Consider the following 17,068-nt stretch of genomic DNA (forward strand, 5'->3'; position numbering starts at 1 on the left):
AACAATTTGATAAACAATAGTTACAATAATACGACATTTTAGTCATATCATCGTAACGTTTACGTTTACTATATTTTGTTTCTCACGCTCTAAATTTGTACTGTCGATTTAAACAATTTCACCAATATAATTAAAATTATTTGTGAAAACAATTGTTAAATTATCAGTATCATTCTGTACATATGTTATAAAAACAATGTATTAATTTTATATATTTATTGTATAAACTAATATTATTTTTAAAAGTACTGTGTAATTATTTCAGGAATACATCGGCATTTCTAATTGTTGTGAATATGCATTAAAAGTGGATTTTAAAAGAGGAGCAAGATTTTACAATGTTGGTGAGGTAAGTTTACTTAATTAAACGTGTAGTTTTTTCATGAAAATTATGTTTCTCTTTTTCTTGACTATTACAAATAAAGATGAAATATGCTTTTCCTGAATAATTTATCATAACAGGATTAATTGTAATTTATCCAAGTTTGTTTAATATCTGTCATTAAATCTTGTAAAGTAAGAAAATCATTTAACATGCTAACACTGATCGTTCTATATGAATTAATTAGCATTTAATGAATAAAAGTATAAAAAAAAGTTAAAAGGTTTCTAGTTTTTCTGTCAGCAGTAAACCAATGAAACATAATATGTAATAAAACATTTTATTTGAACATATAACGACGTTTTAATTTAAAAATTATTGAACAAATACATTAAACACCAAAAAAAAAATTAAATTGAAAATAAGCATTGTAATATATCAATACAGTTAAAAATTAAAACATTTCATATCTATATTTTATTTTTCGATCGAGAAATAAAAATTGCTAATTATTTAAAATTTCATAGATATAAAGTCTGGGAGTATTCAACGTAAATTAACAACATAATCAACTTTTAATATTTGAAATGCAATTTACATTTGTCATTTGATGATAATTTGTCAATAATGAAACAACACAATTTCACTTTACAAATGGATTAATTTATTTACTGATTTCTTCTCATCTGTTATGATTTTCAAATCTCTTTATTTTTCTCGTTCCATATTTTATCATAAGTTAGTGCTTTGTGTTAAGTTCTGGAAGAGAAATGTAAAAAGCCATGCCGCGAATTTCATTTGCATCTAATTATTTCTATATTTTCAGCATTGTATAGGCATTCAAGAAAACAAAGAGGGCAAGGTAAGTGAAATTTTCAAGCATAAATTGTTTTAAATTATTTTTTCCTTCGCTACAATTCCTTTTCTTATTTTCTATTAAACATTTTAAAAGCACTATGTCAGTGGTTCTTAACCTTCTTATACTCGCGGCCCACCAAATATTTCATAATTTTTTTGTGACCCCCATTTTTTTAATAATAATTTATATTTGTTAAATTATCTATAATAAATTGATTTTTTTATTATTGCTTTACTTTTTTATATAATAAGTGTAAATCATAACTTTATTATTTCATTATCTATTTAAATGACATTCAAACTTCACAATTAAGCACGAAAACTCATTAATTTTTAACAAAAAATAAGAAACATGTCGATAAATCGATCCAAAGTCGATGCTAAAACTAAAACTAAATCACCCACAACTTGTAAAGATTTTGCATATCTTTTGCAAAAATATTTAAATTTTCAAAGCCTACTACTAAGCCTACTATTTTTCCTAATTATTTTTAAAATTCCAAGCATTGATAGTTTCTTAGAATTAAATAAAAGAAGTAAATACTGCGGTGTAAGTAGCATATTTGCATTTATTTCTTCTGTACTAACAAAGTTGTATGTAGGAAGAAATAAAAAATAAATAAATAAAACCAAATAGGAAAATTTTATCTTTCTTATTTCATTTTTCAATACGATATTCGGTTATACATCTATTTTCTTTTTATTATATTCTGAAGGAAATTTTGCATAATTTGGTGGCCCACGGCAAACTTCTTACGGACCCCCAGGGGGCCGCGGCTCCCCTGTTAAGAATCACTGCACTATGTTATATTACGTTTTTATACAATTTTATAAATGTATTTAAAATATGTAAAATTTGATATGTGATTTCTTTTATATATATATATCTCAAGATTTCACTCAGATTTATCCCATAATTATGTACCGTATTTACTCGCATATAAGACGAGGTTTTTATTCATTTCTCACTGCTTCAAAAACCTAGGTCGTCCTATACGCGCGGGCGAAGAATTTTTTGCGTTTTTTCAACTTTTGTAAACCAGTATTCGCATTTTTTACCGGATGCTCACCCTCTGGTGTTTCAAAACAAAAGTATTTCATCTGGGTCGTTTCAATCGTTCTTGTGGAATCGAATTAAAAAGCTTCGCTTTTCCTATTGCTGTTCGTCTAAAGATGTACAGCAATAGGAAAAGCAAAGCTTTTGAATTCAATTCCAAATTAAAATTCCAAAATCACGCGGAAACCTGATATCAGTTTTAATTTATTCCCATGTGAAAACAGATGATTATTTAGAAATCAGAATTCGGAGAAATTCACATGTAATCGACGGAGAGGGGATTCGACTGTTAAGAATTGGTAAAAAAGATTCCCCATTGTCCAGCTTTACATGAACAAATTGTGTTGTCGATTTTACAAGATTTTTCTTTAGTTTAAAATGTCAGTAATTTTGTTTTTGCGGGGCAAAGTGTTCATTTACGTGCATTTGATATTTTATGTGTGATTAAACGAAATAAAATTAGAATTGTATTAATAAATCCAATTTTCTTTATTTTGATCTTTAAAGTCACACCTCGTCCAATATGCGAGATTGTCTTATACGCGAGTAAATACGGTATTTAGGAAACTAAAGTTTTAAATTTATTACTTTAAGAATTTCTCCGTTGTAATTTAGTTTATAAATTTTCGAATTGCGATTCAGGTTTTTCCCAAAATAAAAATTCTAAAATATTACGTTCACATTTTTTCGCTATACGCTTAAAATTTTATTTGTTTTATGCGAATTTACAAATCCTTTTGATTGGTGTTAGTAATTGCATAATTTGCCTTGGTTAGACCTAGGCAAAACTACGCTAGTCCAGTTAAGGATTAAATTTTTCGCATCTTAAATATAGAAAAACGAATCAAGTCAATGAAAATACAAAAGACAAAAATCAAATGAAAATGTAATAATTTATAGCATTTACCAGAGTAAGATTGGAGCCGATATGCTGGATCTCGAATTACTCCGCAGCCATAACTAAGCAATGAAAATTCAAATTACATATTACACGACACTGTGTTACTTTTTAATTTTTTTTATAACAATAAAAGATTTTGCAAAAATATCAGATATTTCAAATGCATTATAACAATTTTATATACAATTTTCTAAAATATATTTAATACATGTCATGTTATGTATACTACTTCGTAATGAACATAGAACTATACATCCCTCGCGTGTGAAGGATAATGAACATCGACTCCATTCTTCTCTCAGAAAAACTATAAATAATTGTTTAGTATATCTTCTAATCTTTATAAATTGATTATTATAAAACCTATATGAAATTATAAATTACATTACTATAAATTGCTACATTTTAAAGATATTTATTATTTAAAAATTCGAAATTATGCATTTAAAATTATTAAATATAAATATTAAAACAAAATTTTTCTTTTTTAATTTAGGATTGTGGACATTATACATATCATCCTACGTTGAAATTTTATACATACTTCTAATCTGCTATCATTTTTTGGATCCTTTAATTGAAAAAAAAAATTAATTTTTGTTATCTAATAATATCTGTTTACATGCACTTTTAAGTACTGAAGTATCGTATAACTGAAGTCAACTAACGGTCTGCACGCTTCTTCTATTTTGTGAGTTTTATTTACTACTAATTTTATTATCCAGTTGTTTTTATGTGTTGGAAGCGGATATGAAAATAATTTAACTTTTACGCTTTCTTATATTTATAACTATAAGCTATTCCTATAAAAGGTTCATTCACGTAATTATTTCTACTTAATTTTCTTATTTGTTATCTAAATTATTCAATTTTTTACATTTAAATTTAATTACAGCTTGGAAAATTTGTTTTTGCAACTTTCATATCTTATGTTTCATAATGACATTTTTTCCCGAATTTCTTAGTTTTATTAGGTGTAGTCCCTCCCTTAAAAAGCACTTTAGATCAGTGTTTCTCATACTTTTCGTTCATTTAATCTGATTCTAATCTATTTGTTTGTATTGGTTCTGTCATCCAAATTGTTATAATATAAAATTTTTTAAACATCTGGTAAATCGGAGTCACTGTATATTAAATTACGAAATAAAATTATGCATTATTGATAATAACCTGTGTGAAATGTAACATCGATTGCATTTCTATTAAGAGCAGTTCGGGCGAATTTCCCAGTATTCAGGGAACGGAACCGCTTGGCCACTGGTTGGCTTTCTATTTCTTGATATTCACTATGATGTGGCTGAGGAGTGCTGAAATTCTAGCTCTTTTCTCTGTAAACCTTACACGTACGTTTAAAATTTTCAAATAATGTATTCCGCCATTAAAAATAAACTCTTCAGAGTAGGCTATAATATTCGTATATGAGATTATCAAATAATGGAAATTTCAAATTAATTCATCTTAAAAATGCGTAACAAAATTGTGAGAAGCCGGGGGAGTTAGAGAGTAATGCTCTAAACCCTTTTCCCTACGTCCGTCCGGTGAAGACGGCTCAAGTGTCACTGGATGGCTGGCTGTTTAAAATAGCTGTCTCAAGATCGTTAGATCTTGAGGACGGTTTTCCTGACATTAGTTAGGATAGTGGATGTTCGTGTCCTAACTCGCGAGAATAATGAATTATCGTACGTTAACGTTATTTGTCGAGTGGGGAGGGCGTAGGTAAGTCGATATTGGGTCCGCGTGAGGAGTAATAACTGAATCGACGTTATTTTAAATAAACGACAATTTTAGTATAGAAACAAAGCGGATTATAATATATAGCTAATAAACGTATGCTCGGCCACGCGGTTCTAGGGATACCGATTCCGCGTTACTATCTACCAGGGGCGAATTCTCTGGTCTTGCTTAGCATGCACTGCATGCTTAAGAGAAAGTTTTGACTGTCAATATACTTTTTATATGAAAACAAATATGCCAATAATAATTTATTCTAACGTGTAAACTCTTTTATCATTTGTATTTCCTTTTTCACTGGCAGCCAGCGGCTAGCCGTTTTAAGTTAGTGCCATGCTTTTGGGAACTCGATCGCTTGCTCGTATGGAGGTTTGCCGCAGCAAACAAGTGCGCGCGCATGACGTTATTCGAAGCATTTAACACTGCCAGATTGTATCGAAAGCTTGTGGTACGCAGTCAGCATACATGTATTGTGTACAGGGGTGGATCTACGTAGGGACTAATAGGGCTTAAGCCCTGGGCCCCCGTGTCAAGAGCCCACAAAAATTGATTACCATAAATTTTTGATACTTTTTTTATTATAATATATTTCATGTGTAGATATAATGGACTTTATAATAGTCCATACTTTTTTATTCATACCAAATAACGTTTTTGCCTATTGTTTAGTGCTAGAGATAGGCCTATTATTCTTATTATAACTTTCAACATGCCAAAAATTTTGGTCAGATTCACCCGTGCTATCTACTTCTAAATGAAAGAGAAAGTTTACCATTTTAAGTACAATATCTTGTGAAGGTAACCCGACGTTTCTGGTTCCGGTCATTCGATGTTGGCAAGACGATCGTGGATCTAATCGGGGTAGTACCGGCGATCATTGGAGAGGCCTTCCGGGAGTCGAATATCCAGGTGAACGAGGAGATGGTCTGGACAATAAGTCCCAATGTCACTAGTAACAACGTAAAAGCTACTTCTTGGTGAACAATCGCCCCAAAGATCGGGTGCACGACCGTTATATCCCCATCAGGTGTCCGAATAAGATCAGGTGACCTTATGTTTTGTAGTGATGACACTCCGAATGTGTCATCGATGGGCCAGACAGGGCGGTGGAAATTTGACTTGTTGTCAGATTCACACGGTGAAATTGTTTAAATTTCGACTTTCTCACGCTTCAACAATTATTTGTTATAATGTTTTCACTTAACTCTCGGATCTCACAAAATATTTTGAAAGTTAAATATAAGTCAGTCGGTGTAAATTATAAAATTTAAAAATCTCGTTATTATTCAGAAGTTGACAGAATAATTTTTTTGAAATTCAGAAAGTCGGTTTTATTCAAATTTTGCTAATGGTCGAATCATGAAATAAAAACAAAAATATATTATATTTATTTGAAAAACTTTATACAGAATAGATAGTTTTTAAGTTTGTATAAAATAATAAAATTATAAATATCAATACTTTTTCTTATTAAATTTCCTATGGTAGCTGTATTATATGTTGATCTAGTAATAGTCTCTTTAATCCGAACAATATTGACGGTAGACTGCCTCACAGCTTAACAGGTTCCAAAAAACTCCTTTATTGTTTTTTTACAAATGCATTTCGGATCAGTATTAAAAAACATTTGTAAAAAAACAATAAAGGAGTTTTTTGGAACCTGTTAAGCTGTGAGGCAGTCTACCGTCAATATTGTTCGGATTAAAGAGACTATTACTAGATCATCAATACTTTTATACAGAACTTTTCAGAGAAACAGAAAAAAATTTCAAGATGTAAATATTACTTTAAAGACTATTTATATTATAAAAAACACTATAATTAATAAATATAATTTAAAAAATAAAAATTAAGAGACTTTTTGTACTTTATTATTGAAAATCATATTCAATTTCCAATATGTAATAATAAAACTGCATAAAATACACTACGATAATAAGAATAAATAAACCAGCAACGAGATACTCAACTATCGTTGCACCATTTTAAATTTTGGTGGCGCCATCTGTTATCATATTTTATTTCAGAAACTTTTTATATTTTTTAATTATTGTAAAATGGCAAAAGCTTAATTTTGAGAATAGAAGTAGGTTTTATAAAATATTGTAAATGCTAATTACAAGTAAAATTGTCATAAAGTCAGACCCTATTCTATATATGACATGACTCCCTTTATTTCCCCACCCAATCGACCTTAATCACGAAAATTTAGTAGCGTCAATTCCCCAATAAATAAACTATACTGCAAAATTTCAGAAATTTTTCGACAAAAAGCACAGAAGTAATTAAGCTTGAAAGAGGGTAAACAAAACCGTGCCTCTAACATCCATAAATACAGAAATTACCCGCGAATGTTTTTGTATTTCTCAACGTTTCAAGGTCTCCCCAGTCCAAAAGTGTAAAAATCTTGAGGGAACATTTTTTGACCGATCGCCATACTTTCCTTCTGTGTTCCCAACAGGGGTTCCCAACTTGTGTTTCGCCAATAAAATACATTGTGTCTAGTGACGTATGAATGTGCCAATGCAGATTTGGGATGTGAACAGTGACGTGCGGCGACATTTGTTATAGGGAAGCTGTGCCGGCCCTGGATAGAATCATTGGAAGCGTTATACGATATTTTGGTGTGTAGCATCCAGGAGCTAAACCGCGTGAGGTTGGTGCTCTGTACAACGCATGCCCAAATGCGTATAATCTGGCTGCTTTATATGATTCAAATATTTTCGCCGTGGCAGCTGTCCCCTATTCGACAATACAGCGCTACCATTCGGAATAATATGCATATACGAATTTATATTCGAATATACAATAGCAATCTTATCATTGTTTTTCATATGTATAGAAATTTGTAATAATATACATAATGCAGTTATAATAAAATATTAATTTTAAGTAATTCAAAGTACAGTACTTTAAAGTATGAAAATTATCGCACAATATGTATTTATATTTTAGAAAATACAAGGAAAGCTGCGCTTCCTCAGCTTCCATGGACTTCAGCCACTGGTTGGGAAGTGTAATTTTTCTAATCTCGGATCGAGTCCGCCGACCATATGATCTATCATATGGTCGACCATATGATAGATCATATGGTCGACGGTAATAATATGATAGATCATACGGTCGACGGTGTCTAGGTTTTCTGTAGAGCAAAAGCAAGAGGCAGTTTCTGCCCGGTTATACATCGCCAAGTAGCTTCTAAAATTACCATGCTCAGTACGAAGTTGAGCAGTAGCAAACGTTAACACTCTAAATGGTGATGAAGAACCTGCATTCAACACTAGGAAAATAAAGTCTTGTTATTCTACCAATTTTACTGCTCAACCGTTGTTGATTCCACTTTTGCATTGCATTGTCATGAATATAATTTTTAAGGCTGCTACGTGAGAGAGGGATGTGAGTGTAGTCCAGTCTGTGTCCTTTGCAGCTGACTTAGCCTCAGAGTCAGCTTTTTCATTTCCTAGTATGCCAGTATGGCCAGGAACAAGTATAAAAGTTATCTTATTTACAAGATGTTTAATATGGTGCTGGATATATGTGATTTTCTTGTTATTGCAATTGGGATTTAATAGAGCTTTTAGGACAGACTTAGAATCATTGTAAATGTTGATAGACAGTTTTGTGTGGTAGTGAAATGGCCCATTGAACAGCTTGGTAGACAGCATCTTCAGCTTGGAGGTATGTGTGGAGTATCCGTATCTTCTAATATATTTTGGGCAAAATATGTCAGTTTGGAGGAAGATACGGATACTTGAGCCGACATGAAGGGGGCTTAATATCTACACAGATGTAGCTATGTCTATGTAGATATTAATGTCTACATAGTTATCCATGAAGGAAGCAGATGACACCAAATGTACCCTGGGGATAACCTTGTTTACAGGGTGATGATCAGAGATAGTAGGGTAATTGCAATGTGGTAGCATTTGAAAAGCCGTAGGAGTAGAGACCGTCGTTGAGCCTTGACCTTTGCAGTTCTGATGTAGTCGTTTAGAACCTTTCTACAATACATAGTGGCAAAGGAAGGAGCTCTTCTAGTATCAGAGAGGCATTAGTAGAAACAGTTCTGCAACACTTTGAAATTCTGATGGCAAACTGTCTTTGAAAAGAGAGTAGTTTACTTGCTACTGAATTTTTACTAGTGACATGATCCCAGCTAGAAACCGCGTAAAGTAGCATTGGTTGAATTGCTCCTTTGTATAGAGTTTTACAAGCTTTATGATTTAGTCCCCAGGTGCATCTAGCACATTTTATCAGCATGTAGTTTATTTTCTTGGCCTTAGTCAAGGTGTAATCAATACGGTAACAGATGTGGTTTCTCTATTCCCTTTTGTTTTATTTTGTATGTCGTTTCTGTTTACACGTACACTAGCTAATCGATTTGTCAAAGTTTTTTCCGTCCTTTTGTGAAAATTAAAATTAATATAAAAATGAATATTATGACGTTGATTAACGATGATGATGATAATAAAAAGATTGTTAATAATTAAAAAATAAAGTTCTTAAAATAAATTGTTCATTCGAATTCATTAAATTTTTATATTTTTAATTTTGTTCACATAGTCTTTTATAAATAATAGTACATATTAATTAACTAATTAATAATTATATATTTTGGACCTAAGGTTTTTAAGGTTTCATAAAAATTTTTTTTGTTAAAATCTTTCTATAAAATCATGCCTAAATATTACGTAAGATAGGGAAGGGGAGGGGGGATCAATGAAAATATTACGGTTTCTTATACAGTGGTGGGTGGGGGGTCTAGAATGGCCGAAATTGCCCTTACGTAATTTATGGACGGCCCCTTATGACACCCTACACACGTGCTAGAGTTATAGCTTTATAAACAGTGGCGACCGATTTATCGTAAGGAAAGAACCGAAATTATGATATAATGTTTGACAAGATTATGATAACCATAAATACGGTAAAACTTAACCTAAAGCTAGAAAATCATTTAAAAAATGAACTTATAAAGTATCCAACATATAAATAATAATATAAAAATATAATCATTAAATATGATTTAATTCGCATCTGCAGCGCAAGCCTATTGAATTTAATAACGGGAGTAACCAGTCAGGTATCCAATGGTACTGTACTCTACAGTACATACTACGATACTAGTGATGGGACACTCATGTCAGACGATTGTCACGTGTCTCTAAGGTGTTAGTAAATGTCCTATCATTTGTAGTGTGTTAAAAAACAATGGTATAGCCTATAAGAGGGCATATCAGTCAATTATTAGAGTTTTGCACTGCAATCGTTTTGTGATATTTTAAATACTTTTAATATAAAAATATAGTGGGAATCTTATAAATTTATAGTACTTTTAGTATTGTGTATACCCCAAATTAAAAAATCATGGAACGTTGGCTAGGAAAAGGGTTTTGAAGAAAAATATAGCAAGTACTTCAAATGTGTGTAGTGACAAGGAGACTGAAAAGGCGGATACAAACGAAGGTGCATATTCAGGCCTAGCGCTGTTTAAAATATTGAAAAAGAATAAGACCCTTCACATTAATGACTAGTTTGAATTAATTAATAATATTTGCTTTCTACTATTCAACTGTTTTTTTTTTCTTTTGCATTTTCAATAAATTGTTTTTGGTGTTTCTATTTGCTGTTTTATCAATAATCATTAAAAATTGTCAGGTTTCAACACTTTTTAGTAAGGTAAAGAGGGTTCCGCGATAAAAATAAATTGGGAATCTCTACTCTGTTATATATAACAGTCGGAAAACTAAAAATGCTTAAAAACATTATTATTTTTTATTCTTAATTAATTAATTAATATTAAACATATAAAATAGCATAACAACATATAAAAACATATAAAATATAAAATTTTTCTGGAAATCTTAATATCTTTGTCGTCATCATTACACGAAACAAAAATTTGAAGTATAAATTTATCGTACAGGTTATTAAAATTATACATTATATTTGATAATGTTTTTAATTTTTACAACTTTTTACAATGGATTCAATATGCATTATTGTTTAGGAATCGTCCATACATTACGTAGCCTTATTTTATACTTTTAGACTACCAACGCTTTGTAAAGACGTTGCACATATCCACCCCAAAATTACGTAACGCATATCTTTGATCAAACCCTTAATTGTACTAAGGAATAATAAACAGCGTGAAATACTGTCGTTATATTATTTTCGTAATTACAAATATAACGTACAAAGCAGTGACATAAACACTTCGGAAACAAAAATAAATCATTCCGTTACCCAAGAATTGAGACCTTAGCATTACATAATATTTTTGTAAACATCTCCATCTTATCGTAACGCATCGCAACGATCACCACTCATGTTTGCGTTAGGAAATTTATGTGGACGGTCTCTTATGTTCTGTACATTTCTGTTTTTGGCATTTCATTTAAAAAAAGTTACGAGTTGCGTAGCTTTCTCGACTGCTATGAAATTTTGAAATTTTATTTTAAAAATCACTTTTTAATTATTAATCTTAAATAAATAAATAAAATCACATGTGGCGCTATCTATCGTGAGATTTTGTTATAAAAATTTTATATATTTTTAATTATTATAAAATAACAAACGACTTAATTTTGAGAGTAGATATGTTTTATGAAGATCTGTAAATGCTAGCAATAAGTAAAATCTTCATTAAATCCAATTCCATGCGCGATATGACACGTGACATCTCTCTATTTTCTCTCACCCTCGACTTTTCATCACCAAAATTTAATAATATCAATGCCCCTTATACACTAGCTACCGTGCCAAATTTCTTTTTTTAATCTTTACCCTCTCCTGAGAATCGAACGAAATAAACGCCAACACACACCCACAAAACACACACGTATACAGGAATTTTTTTGCCGGTTTTTTTTACATTTTTGGGTTTAGGGGGTCTCAAAACGTGGAGATTTGCAAAAAACTCGATAGGTCAAATTCGACACGATTTGAATACTTTCCCTTGTTATGTATACAGAACAGCCGGGAAAGTAATACAATGTCAAAAATACAAATTTAATTAACAAAACTAAATTGAACATAAGCTAAATACATTTAAAAATGACATTAAGCAGAATATGGGATTCTTCTATAGTTCACTCTTTATCATTGCTTCTTCTCATATTGTTAACGAATAAATTTGGATTTTACTGATATATTTTAAATAAAAATATATAGTCCAAACTTGAATAAATTTGTAAAATCTTTTCAGTTCTCACAGATCTAAATGTAATAGAAAAGAAAAACTGTTTCAGTAATATCAATGTCAATATTAATATTATTTATTTTATGTAAAACGTTCATATAAAAGACATTAATTAAAAATAACATTAAATGTCTCAAATGTGTTATCTTTAGCATACTCCACAACTACAATTTTAATTTTAAAGCCTTAAAAACTTAAAATTTTTATATAAAATACCTTGTCTTCTTTGACTTCAACTTCAGAATAGCATTCCTGTAAAAAAATATTTCAATTGTCATAACGACTCAGAAATATATTTTTTTTGCATATAAAATTTAAGTTTTACGGGCTTATTTAATTACTTATTTCAATATTAAAAATTATTAATTTCTTTTATACTCAATTTACAAAACATTTTAAATGTACAGGTTTAGTATTAAGACATCGCACGACTTTATCGTATCGCGATAGAGTTGAGGAGGAGTCAGAAAGAGACGATCTTTGCACTTGCCGACACAGAAAAGAAGCAATTCAACAGTTCTTGTGTTTTTGTTCGTTTTTGTGCCCATTTTCCAATGCCGTTTTTCTTTTTGCCCCCTCAATTTCATTAGGCACACTCAATCGTGTCGTGGAGTATAGACATTGAGGTCAAAGTGACAACGTATCTAGAAAACGCAATCATGGACTCACATTCTTTATTATATAATTGAGAACGAAATCAATTCTATAAGCCACATGGAAGACGTGCTAGCGATCTGAGACATCGCTGATTTGCAGGATATCGCTTTGTCGCATGAGTTCGAACTACAACTTTGTATCTCGAAAACGAAGTCCTGGACTCCCACTTTTTATTACATGTTTGGATTCCTCGACACATTCAATATAAAATAGCAAAATTTTATCAAAATCAATCGATAAAATTTCGAGAACGAACACGATTCTTTAAGTTTAACGTATAGGTTACATAATTTTAAAATTTTATATTTATATAATTTATATAAAAGTTATAATGTCATATTTAATCTAAAATTCTAAAAATATTTTATTAATACAATTAAACCAAGGAAAAACTTATTTATAAAAAAATAATTATTATGAATTATTTTACAAATATTCTATATGAACATAAACAATTATGGGATGTAATTTGAAAAAATTGCAGACCTATAAATTCCTACTGTCGTCTGTCTGTCCTTCCTTAATCTCGAGAACGGTGTTAGATAAATAAAAGTCAAGACCAGATAAAGCTTAGAGGCTGGAGACTCCGATTAAGTATATAGAAAATTCCACTTTGGACTGCCAAAAGTCACGTTATGTCGATTCAAAAATTTTCTGAACGGAGTTAGATGTATGACCGCCATGACTATTGTTAACAGGAGAAGTATGATTTACAGAGGCAAGACACTACTAAACTTAAAATGCATTGTGACGAAAAATTGCATCTAGACATTACGACGATGTCACAATAAATAATTACTCGTTTTTAAGTACCGTATTTTCTTGTTCCTAAACTAAATACAGTAGTTGATGAGGAAGAACTTTCTCATCGAGAAGAAGCACTACTCCTTGTCTTGAACTACTGTAACTAATAAGAATACGAATACCGATATACAGATCCCTTACGAAATTAAAGAAAGATTTTATTATTGAAAACGTCATTAAAATTTAAGTTTCTATTCGAAAAATTCATTTAATTAAAATGTTAACAAATTTACTCGCAGCCTAATTCAAAAAATGACTGCCTTAAATCATCCGGTTGGAATCGAAATTGGTGTCGAATTATCGTCTACGTCGACATTTCTCGCGATCCTAAAAGTGTCTAAATTTTCACTTGGAGTAAGGCGAGGGACCACTCGAATCGCGAAGGTGAAACCGGTCAGAATGTCAGATCGAGGGCCCCAAACTTTGAAAACTCGTGTCTCCGGGATACGGGATTCCGTTCTATTCTGTCCAAGTTACGTCAGTCCAGTCCAGAAGAAAGAAGTGTGGGTGTATGTGTTTCTTGGTGGCAGAGAATTTTTTAATCTTGTGTGTGTGTGTGTCTTCTAGTCTCGAGGATCTATTATTATCAATCCATTCTCTTCACTTCGGATATTGTCTTATACAAAACTCCCGAGCCTTGCCTTAACTATTTCTGATAATGCTGAAGTTTCGTAACCAATATCAACGAGAGGCGACGTGGCATATTTGAAATAATGCTACGCGTAAGTCTTATTGAATGTTAGTCACTTAGGTGCGGTTTGATGTTTTAATACACAACCTAGACGTTGCTGTTAGATACCGAAACTTTGGTATTATCGAAAGTATTAAGACTAGACACCTAATTCGGACGAAATAACTTTTTGCAAACAATCGAAGCCCGGAGAGAGACGTGAAGGTGTCGCGCTGCATAGCGCCAAAATTGCCATTTGGCGATATTACAGTGGCAATAAAAATACAATATGGTAATAAAAATTTTCCGCTTGTATCTACGTTCAGTGTGAAATTAAATCACAAAGCGAGCTTCAGAAAGTATAACAGAATGTCGAACTCCCGTGCAACACACACCTAGCGATGTTATGTCGTCACTCGGCAAGTTCAGAGAGAAAAGCAGGAAGTGACGTTGAGTCACTGGTTGGCATGTTTTCATGCCATGCCACCAGCGACTCCAAATTATGGATATTTTATCAACTGATAGAAATTTGAGATTTTTTGGGCGATATTATTTTTCACTTATCTTTTTTCAGTAAATTAAAGCATAAAATTTTGGCATGACAGAATCCGTGAAATAATGCTTAAGCATTGTAATCAAATGAGTTATTCGGAATTATTCGCTAAAATTCTTTTTCAGAAATGATTCCCATTTCTAAGTGTCAGCTTAACACGTTACTTTTGCTATCCAACTTGATAAGGCTACCATCACCTGCATTACTTAAATAAAACTGGTGGCGATGAATAACTTGAAGTAGCGGCAAAAATAAAAAACTGGCAAAATGGTTGGCGATTTTTTAAAATTTCCCGATGACCAGGGCCCAGAGCGACCCCTGGCTTACCTGCCATCCAAAGACGATAGCTTATATTATCAGTTACGACACTACATTTTCATGTAATTGTACGCAGATCTTCTCTCTCCAATAAACGAATTATAAAAACAAAGCGATTATTCTCTCATCCCGAATCCGCTGCACTGACATACGCGTGTCATACTTTCGCTCATTCCATCCAAGTCACAACTTTTCCATATCAATTAAAAGAACGTATTACATTTAAAAATAACTTCGATTTATGACTAAGATAATATTCCCTGGCCTCATATAAGAAAACATTAATCTTGAAATCTTCACAATTGGTCACTCTCATAACACCCCATGAGGGAGAAAAAGCGATTTTATTTTTAGTCTCTTCCTTCCACTAAAACATGTTAATTCGTTAAAAAGTTCCTCTGAGTCGATATAATTTAAATGGTTTAACTCGTATAACAATTTCATACATTAAATAAATTTTAATTAAAAATAAATACGATAAACGCTAGATTAATTCATTTGTAATGTTTTTTATGACTTATACAATGAGAATATTTCCCTCATTTATTGAATATTATTATCCGAAATAATATAATATAATACTGAGAAGTGGGAAACGGAGGGAAATTTTTGAGTTAACTGAAATTTCTGGTTCCTCTTCGGCAATTTCCGCAATTTTATGGGGAGTTTCTGGCTATCCTCCTCTACGTGTAGTGGGAGCGGGATGTTTGTCCTTTACAGGATTTATTTCTTTTTCATCTTCAACGCGTGTTTCTCGCGCAACGGCAATGATGCCTATGATATATCGACGTTGACAAAATCTTCGAATGAAATTTTTTCACCACTCATTGCTGTATTGAGATCGGTCCAGTTTTCTTCGATATTGTCGAGAATTCCGATAAAAATTCTGATTTATTCAAAGTTGTCAATAGATTGTTCCTTTGAATTTGCTAGGGAGCATCGTGAAACTTCATTTTGAACTTTGTTAAACTTCTGTCTTATTGTTTGAATTAACATTACGGTACCAGGTCTGCTAGATGTCGCATCTTATCACATTGAATTGAAGTGGAAGTAAAATGATTAAAATTGATGTAAATTCATTTTAAATAGCTACTAGTCAAAATAAATAAATAAAATTATGCATCTAGTACAGCGGTTCCCAAAGTGTGCGCCGCGGCTTCCTCACAGGGGCGCCGCGAAATGTTATAAAATTTTAATAATTTTACTTCTACTTTCAATTCAATGTGATAAGATGGGACATCCAGCAGACCTGATGCAAATCATTAAGTCAGTAATAAAGGTGGTAATAGAATCGCAAAATGTAAAAAGCCTCAGACCATAGCAGAAAAACATTCTACCGACTGCTGTAGATATGGTGAACATTATGATCGGTGGGTCTGCTGGGTAGCAGCTTTCAAAAGTATCGAGATAGAGTAACGTAGAGTGCTAAATCGGTTACTACAGCTGAGGCGAATTGAAGCGCGGCAGCCCATGACAGTTTCGGTAGACTCCATCTGTTCACTAAATTTAAGTTAATGATAACTGAAGATATTTTGCAATTTAGATAAATTAATAATAATTTATCTAAATTTAGTTTTTAATAATAATAATTTAGATAAATTATTATTATTAAAAACTAACACCGCAGACTTTACATAGTCTGCGGTGTTAGTTTCTTCTCGAACCGCTAAATGTCACTAGTTCTCGCTGTCGCCACTACGGTACATGCTAATTCACGAGAGTTTCCACTATTGTCGTATAAGCTATTTGGCTGTAATCGCTGCTACTGGCACTCTATGTTATTCTATCTCGTTGGTCTCGAGTCTTTCATTCAGCAAGAACCTAATACAATAGTAACGAAAAAGAAACTTAGAACGGTTACGACAACAGCGTTCATTGTGGTGAAAGTTCGAAGGTCGTGTTACGAAAAAGATTTGCCGGCCATTTTAAAGTATAAGAAGACATTCGGTATTCTGGAATTTATGACGTCATTTATGATCTTAACAGCTTTGTA

The 17,068-nt window shown here is 31.8% G+C and overlaps 1 protein-coding gene across 2 annotated transcripts in view; it reads left to right on the top strand.

Annotated features, from left to right (window-relative positions):
• Positions 1 to 3,930, top strand: part of LOC136976256 (uncharacterized) — a 37,853-nt gene extending 33,923 nt beyond the window's left edge. Inside the window, exons 4-6 of one of the 2 annotated variants that reach the window (XM_067271479.1) lie at positions 266 to 349; positions 1,149 to 1,184; positions 3,635 to 3,930. In XM_067271479.1, coding sequence (XP_067127580.1) covers positions 266 to 349; positions 1,149 to 1,184; positions 3,635 to 3,688 — 174 coding nt within the window. In that variant the 3' untranslated portion in view covers positions 3,689 to 3,930. The remainder of the gene's footprint in view (positions 1 to 265; positions 350 to 1,148; positions 1,185 to 3,634) is intronic. The other variant, XM_067271478.1, reaches the window with a different exon arrangement.
• Positions 3,931 to 17,068: the final 13,138 nt, after the last annotated feature.

The sequence above is a fragment of the Centruroides vittatus genome, unplaced genomic scaffold, assembly GCF_030686945.1.
Source record: "Centruroides vittatus isolate TY-2023 unplaced genomic scaffold, ASM3068694v2 contig_4, whole genome shotgun sequence".
Lineage (NCBI taxonomy): Eukaryota > Metazoa > Arthropoda > Arachnida > Scorpiones > Buthidae > Centruroides > Centruroides vittatus.